Below are 8,106 nucleotides of genomic sequence, written 5' to 3' on the forward strand. Positions count from 1 at the left end.
TTATGTCAGAGGTCCACATCAGAAGAACCATCTCCAGAAGGTTTCCTGCTGGAGAAGTGGCTCTCAACAGGATCTGGTCTCTGAAGCGGGCATCTCCTTTGCAAGCTGAGACCTAAAACTGAGATGGAATTGGCACCGATAAACCTACTAATGGAGGCAGGCCCTCCCTGCTTGGACGAACCCCACGCTTTCAGAAGAGGGTGGCATCATTTCTGCAGAATGCTTGAGTGGCCTCAAATAACACACTGAACTGTCAGGCACAAACCCAAGCGATGGTGTGAGCCAGCACTGAAATAATGAGAAGCTGATCTACAGCTTTTCCCCTCTGGTTTATTAAATGAATGCTCCACATACCACTTCCCACTGACTGGAGACAGAGAGAAAATCCCAGGACAGTAACTCATCATCCTTTCTTCCCCTGAGAAGATTCAAGGCTGTGGCTATGTATGGATGTTGTGAAGTGATAAAGTTGCTGCGGCTTCGCGAGTTACCACGCACCAGCTGAGCGGTGCCACCCGACCGCGCGCGCCCGGCTCCCAGCAGCTGGGTGCTAAAACACGTCTGCTCGCGCCGGGGCTGGGGCTGGGGCAGGGGCGGCGTCACGCTCCAGATGAGCTCGCTCTGCTGATAAAGCCTCATTAAGCCCCAGGACTCAACGGCTCGCAACGCGATCGTTGGCCCAGAAGCCTCTCCTCTTTTCAGGTTGTAGCCCTCGGTCATGGAACTAGCAAGGGGAAACCGCTCTGGGGAAGAGGTCAGTATTGGATTAACTCCTGCGCGTTGCGTGGAGAGGAAGGAGGGACAGGGACCACGCCAAAGAGGAGAGAAAGTAGAAGGACCGGCCAACCGTGTTGGTGAATGTAACCTCAGCGTAGCCATGCCTGGATGAGGACGGTGCAGCTGACACATGGAGATGACCCAGGCAATGAAACCAAAGTGCTCTGAATTCTGCCAGGGTCAGAGTCCACGGACACAAGTTACAGCACCGTTTGGGCTTTCCAGGACTGGAGCGAGGCCTTGCCCTGGGCGTGGGGCATGATCTAACATAAAAAACGTGTCAGGCCCACCCTTGACTCCACTAAGCAGGACCAGGACTCCTCTTTGGCTTCATACCTCAAAAAAGAGTGGGTTTGTGAGGTTCCCACTCCTCACCACCACCCGGAAAGCTGGTTGTCTTCTTGCCTGAACCTTGGTTTAGCCCCAAGCCCCAACCTGAAGCTCAAGAAAAGCTGGATACAGATGCAGCTCTCTTGATCCTCCCTCAGCTCTGTCCCCCAGCCTCTGGGGGTCCCTCCCAGCCAGCACTCCCCAGAGCCACCCCATCAGTCAACCCCCACTGAGCCCGACACACTGGGTCAATGCACGGGACATGCTGACCCTCCCTCCTGCCCACAGAGGTGGGACTCCATGTCATTTAAGCCTTTCCTGCTCAACATTCACAGCTGCAAAACCAGCAGGCAAACTCCCGACTTCCCAAAACTAGACACCAGGCACCTACCCGCTCTGTCCTCCGGTCCGCCCAGCTCTTGGGGTGGCAGCTGCACCCGCTAAGGACAGGTTCTCCTTTTCAGGACATTGCCCCTATATTTTAAGACGTGAGGAGACATTCTTTGGGGCCAATTTTCTGTTTATTTTTCTGTCTTCTGAAGTGGGTCAGGTCCCTCTGTTGCCCCCCAGCAGGAGGTCAGCCCGCTGCGCCCATCCCCGGCCCAGCTCCCTGGGAACACGGCGCCGCAGGATCCCCCTGACAGAGCTGCCCCGGGGGGAGGCACCCGACGACACTTTGACTGGCAGAGCGAAGCGCGACTAGTGTTTGTTTGGATAGTCAGGGGACTTGGAACAAATGTCTCCAGCTTACGCTGGTTTAGATAAAAGGATGCTGGCCTCGTCACAGGATCGACGGGGCTGGTGAGAAACCACTCCTGTAGACCCCTCTGCCCTCAGACCCTTTTAAAACAGAAAAAATCATCATCATAACAACAATTATTATTATTTAGGTTGGAAAAGACATTTAAGATCGAGTCCAACTGTTAACCTAGCACTGCCAAGTCCCCCACTAAACCATGTCCTTAGGAGCCACATCTACACGTCTTTTAAGTACCTCCAGGGAGGCGACTCCACCACTTCCCTGGGCGGCCTGTTCCGGGCTTGACAACCTTTTTGGTGAAGAAATGTTTCCTAATATCCAATCTAATAATAATAATAATAATAATACTAATAGCAGAACGTTTTCACAATTCAGAGATTCTCACTCCTTTCTGGACCCGGGTGCACTGGGGTGCCAAGAGCAAGGTCAGGGATTGGGGCTGCAAGTTTGGGCTGACCCGTGATCCAGGTGACCAAAAGCTTGGGGCATTTTGCAGCTTGGTACCTTGAGTTTCGCTTCCCTGCCGACCCGGCGGAGCGGCCCGACGCCTGGCTAGGGGGGAAGAGCCGGCTGGATGCGGCAGTGCCTGGAGCAGGGGGCTGGGGGGGACAGGGACCGCCGCATCCGCATCCATCTGGCGTACTGAGGCAGTGAATGAAGGAGAAGGAAGGAGGGGGTGGGTAGAAGAGAAAATCCCAAAGATCCTCAGATAATAAGCACCATTAAGGTTAGTCTGTCTCATGATTGTTTCTTATTAAAAAGAGACTGTACTTTATCTGTGCAGGATATGCTGTTTGGATGAGGGAATTAGCAGAGTGACTGCCTCCATATCATCTAATTAGCAAAAATGTTGATAAGCAGATACAATCACATATGATTAGGATCCTTTTAAAAAGCCACTCCATTAATTAAATAGACAGAAAGGCCGCCTCCAGCCCTCGCGTGCCACTGATTAGAATACAAATATTTACACTAATCTCACCTCCATCAGCCATGGGACACTTTTGAGTATTTTTAGTGACATCAGATTACTATTGATTTTCATCCCCAATGTCAGACCATTTTGTTAGTATCTGAAAGTGCTGCCTTCAGTTTCGGATGCTTTAAATCATGTTAAGGGTTTATCTTAATGACGCTGCTGATAACCACTGTTCAGGTCACTCGTACTTTCTCTTCAAAGAACACAGTCTGGGCTGGTTTTTATTGTTTGTACTTGAGATTTAAGATACGAAAAACATTTCTCATTTCAAAGCCTTGGTTTCTAGGGATGGGGCTGCCAGGCTAGTTTGGGTCTAGTTACTTGATGTGTGCATGTCTCTCTCATTTCCCTTTCTCCCTGCCTCTCCTCAACCCTTTCTTTTTTCCTTGCAAGCCCTTTTGGCTCACAGCAGTGGCCTCTCATGAATGGCTGCTAATCTCTGACGCCTGCTGCAGGCAGCAGACAGACAGGCAGTGAGCGTTCTCCGTTCAGGGATGACAGGAGTAAAACACTCCCTACTTTTCAGATGGGTAGGATGCACTAAATCCAAGGCAGATAATCCAGTGCGCCAGCCAGTCTGAGACGGGCTCTCGGCATCAAAAGCAAGTGCGGGAGGAGACGCTTTGCAAAGAGGCAGCATGAGGCAGAGTCGTCTCTTTCCTTCCGTGCCCAGCCCCACTCCCTGCAGCAGATAATGGGCCTGGAACCCTCCAACAGAACTTCTCCGACATCCCATTTCCCCATCTGGGTGACAGAGAGTAGGAACAGCGATTGCTCATGAAATTTCTGCCACCCACCCGCAAATGGACCACGCTGGCAGCAGCCAGAAGCTGTTGGCACCTTTTGGTGGCTTGTGGGTGGTGGTGAGCTTGCATCACCCTCAAGGCCAACGGACAATCATAAAAAAACCCCAAACCTAGCCTAAATAAATAAACCCTTTTGGTGAAGATTTCAAGCAAAGCCCCACAGTGCGAGCAAGCCGCGGAACCTTCACACTCCCTGGCTGTGGAGGAGTCCTTTGGGGTGCTGCGGGAGTGCAAAGAGCTCTCTGAATTCAAACGGGCAGCAGCAGTTTCTGCTGTGCCCAGATTAACTTTCACCATTGCAGAAACAACGCCCGGCAGAAAAATCATTCACGTGGCACCACTGTCCTGTAGCTGAGGCCTCTGTGAAAAAGCAGGCAAGAGCCAAGATCTCCCCAACGAGATGAGCCCATGGGACCATGAGCTCCTTCACTGCTTTGCACGTCCTTCAGCTCCAGCCCTCAGACCAGCACCACGCTGCCTTACATGTAGCAACTTTTACTACCACAACATGACAAGTACCTCCGTACTACTGACCCACCAGCGAGAAAACCAGACAAAGCCCTTCCCCAACGTGCATCAGCTCAGTTCCCTGCCCTCCTCTGCCACATTGCTTCCCAGAGGCTGACATGGCTGCCCCTTGCCTCCGCGGCCCCCCACGTATGATGTATGTTAGGACAGCAGCCAGCTCATACGCTGCACACATGCTCTTTGGTCTGGCCGGCTCTTGATTCCTTCCCAAAGTGTGGGATAATGGAAACGAGGGCAGAGATCGGCAACACATGCTGCCATTAGTGGGTGTTTACGACAGCGTGTTACAGACAGATGAGTTCTTGTTCCTAGCACTTCCTTGGAGACCTCCTTCATGCAAGGATTGCCTGTGAGGATATTGCATTTCCCACAGGAATGGCGAATCCAGGGAAAAGAAACAGATGCAGGATAACCCCAGACTGGATCATCAAAGTTCAGCGTCTCAGGCTGAACTTGTCTGTGTTGTGTTCATGTGGTATCCTGTCATACATGCATCTACCTTAGGACAGATACCCCAAAAAATCACATAGCAGAGGCTAAGGTTGCTAATGAGCTTCATTCTGGGCATTCCTGCTGGTCCCAACATGAGCGCTAAGCTCTTCCAGAAGAGTTCAGTTTGGCTACAAACTCAGAAGAGACCATGATGATCACCTACGCATGATTTTAGCATAAAGGGCTCAACACTGGGTGAAGATGCCCACATGAGGAGCTTCCAGTGACTCGTTACCTTCATAATGAAGGACGTGCCACGTATCTGGAGTTTGAATTTGGCTAGTGCCACCTCCCGACTGCTTCGTCCGGGAGCCTGAGGATCCCTGTGCCACTGAATTTCTGTTCCCACGTGGGTTCTTACAGACTATGGCAAAGCTGGCACTGAACCTCCTCTCAATACTAAGACACTTTCCCTGAGTAGCTGCCTCCAAAGAGTATTTCCCAACCCTTAATCACATTTTATGGCTCTTCCTGGAGCCTTCTCCAACTTATCAATGCTTTTCCCAAACTGTGGAAAGCCAAACTGCAAGCAGCTCTCCCATAGCTGTTTTTGTATGCCTGGCAGGGGCGATACGACATCACCACACTGCGCTTCCCTGGACTGCAGACAAACCCACTCACTGACAGTCCCACCCTCGTGCAGGTACAGGCGAAACACAACCTGAAAGTCCCACCCTCGTGCAGGTACAGGCGAAACACAACCTGACAAAGTCAGACGTCACAGCTGTGACATCACAGCTACAGCAGGCAACTGCACCAGCTGTAGGATCGACCCTTAAGGCCAGCAACAGCCAACTCTGCCCTAGAAGGAAGCCGGGTCAGCTGAGCACTGGTTGGCTGAGCCCGCTCTGAGGTCACAATCTCACCATTTGTGAACAACGGGCTTAAAAGAATCCAAGGATCTTGCCAGGCAGCGCTGTGTAGCCTTGGGATTCAGAAGGACGGAGCAGAGCGAGGGAGGAACTGAGCATCTCCCACTCCAGAGGAGCACAGCGGCATCAGGGCTCCAGGAGTCTGCACACTGCTCGGCCCGGGGGTTCAGGTCCCTGGTGGGAGAGAGGTACCAGGCATCTTCCAAGCAGCCTCACCTTTCCTCCGAGATGGTGGATTATTACAAAGTCCTTGGGCTGCAAAAAAATGCCTCACAGGACGATGTTAAGAAATCCTACCACAAACTGGCACTAAAATGGCATCCTGATAAGAATCCCGGCAACAAGGAGGAAGCTGAGAAGAAATTTAAAGCAGTTGCTGAGGCATACAAGGTTTTGTCTGACCCTCAGAAACGACTGTGCTACGACAGGTCGGTTAAGGGGAGCAGATCCCACAGAGGGCGCGCCACGCAGCATCGTGCCAGCTTCTTTGAGTCCACTTACGTACTGCATGACCCCGAGGACATCTCTAGGGAGATCTTTGGAGGGATGGATCCCTCTTTATATGCTTTCTGGTACCCCTCAGACAACATCAGAAGCAATGGTGAAAACTGGCACAGCAGAAGTGGAAGAAGCTCCAGCTGGTTTTCCGACTTTATGGAGCCATTTATGCCACAGAGTTCGTTCAGCGCCGGTGGGCAGCACACCTTCTCCTTCGCTGAGGCCACAGCTTGGCCACACGGTGCCAGATCAGCGTCAACCACTACTGAGGTGATCAATGGCAAAAGGATCACCAAAACGGGCAGGAGATCATAGAAGTGGAAGAAGATGGCCAGCTGAAGTCTGTGACAATAAACGGGAAAGACCACCTGAAATTATGATGTCCCCAGCACAAGCGTTAACTGCACCTGTGGGACATGCTCTCGGTCCACGGACGGGATTTACTCAAAGCAATAGTAATAAATTCTGAGTTCATGACACAACCGATGTAGACTCCTCAATGGTTGGGAACAAAGACTTCAGGGGTAAAGGGACAGAGTTATGCTAAACCAAGGAGTGGGACTCCACTAACCCCGTGTGAGGTGACAGTGCTTGCTCAGTAAATAGGGATAGCAGACACATGGCAGAGCAACCTTGCTAGTTTGCCAAAGAAATCCAGCTGATTAAGGTAGCAAGAGGAGACAGGCTGCCTGGTGGGCGGGTAGGAGAGCTCTGTGACAGGCTATAGGTGCCCTTCCCACTCCTAGAAATGCCAGCATTGAGGTCTGCCAGCTGGAAGAATAAAGACTTGCCTGACCCTCATACACAACCCTGAGGCTGGGTGTGGATCACACTCACACACCTTCAGTGCGTGGAAAGATGCACATCCATTGGAAAAGTTTTGGTACAGGCAAGAAGCGGGGGGGGGTGGTGCGGTTCAGTGGGTGATGCAGAGCCGAGAGGAGAGGGACTGACATAGGAAAAAACAAAGAAAGGAAGAAAATGTCATTCCTCAGACTGCAGAAGGAAATAATGGGGGCTTTCTTGAGAATGCCCTGCGAATTGTGAGCAGAGACCCTGCTGGAAGCCCTGCACATCTTGGGGGCTGAAAGGGAGCAGAGAGAAGGTGAATTTGGCTCTGGGACTGGGACAACCTATGGTCTCTTTCTGCTTGGAGCTGTTCAAACAAAAAGAGCTAAATTCAAGCCATGAGCAAACAGATTCCAGGGGGCTGAGTTTAGCTCCCTCTTTGTGCAAGGCTGGGTGCGGGGAATTAGATGGTGCTTTACCATCCTTATTGTCTTGCTCACAGCTGCAAGAGCCAGCTCACAATGCATTTCTTGCACAGCCTGCCAGCGTGCTGCTTTCGTCCTCCACTGAGCTAAGGAACGCGCTCCCCACGTTTCCGCCCTCCCCTGTGCTGACATGAACTGCTGAGCCTTGTTTCTTGCTTGGCCAGATCACCTTAGGCGTTTAAAATCTTACACGCCTCTTATTTTCGGTCCCACGCTACATCCCCTCGAGTTTCCCAGCTTGCCCTACCCACTGATGTCTCCCTGGAGACTGGAACTTGCTTTCAGGGACATTTCCACTCTAATCCAGATTGCAATTGCTGCCTGTATTTGGGCAGGTCTTTGCATCTGTTTCCTCTGCTGCAAAATGGGAATAACAGACTCCCATGCTTTGAAGGAGACGGTGAGGTAGTGATGCTAGTAAAGGACTGGGAACATTAAGCAGTCAGTTAAATTAGGCAGAACACTGCGACCCCTTAATCAAAACTTTTTAATTCTGAAAAGAAAAATGCAGCTTAAATCACCTTCCTTAGCAGCTGATGCCATGCCCAGCTTGGTAAGACAGGCCCAAACTGTATTTGTTATGTCAAGGGCTGTGAAGCCCCTTTGAGTCCCTCTCCCAGGGAAAAAAGACACAGCACTAGGAGGGAAGTAGAAGGTGAAATGCAAGGTGGGTTCACGGCGGGGGGACAGCGGTGACAGGAGCAGGAGAAACCGCGGTGCAGGGACAAACTGCGTTTGCTGCTCCTCCACAGTCTGGGAGCCACCAGCAGTGCTGCAGGCACCGGGACTC

The 8,106-nt window shown here is 51.6% G+C and overlaps 1 protein-coding gene across 1 annotated transcript; it reads left to right on the top strand.

Moving 5' to 3' along the window:
- The first annotated feature begins 5,638 nt into the window (after positions 1 to 5,638).
- DNAJB8 (DnaJ heat shock protein family (Hsp40) member B8) lies at positions 5,639 to 6,422 on the top strand. Its single transcript, XM_026857526.1, is given in 2 exon segments — positions 5,639 to 6,334; positions 6,337 to 6,422. Coding segments are annotated over 2 exon segments (648 nt in total). The 5' UTR covers positions 5,639 to 5,772.
- The last annotated feature ends 1,684 nt before the right edge of the window (positions 6,423 to 8,106 follow it).

Source organism: Athene cunicularia (assembly GCF_003259725.1).
Source record: "Athene cunicularia isolate RWA chromosome 12 unlocalized genomic scaffold, athCun1 chr12_part1, whole genome shotgun sequence".
NCBI classification, from domain to species: Eukaryota; Metazoa; Chordata; class Aves; order Strigiformes; family Strigidae; genus Athene; species Athene cunicularia.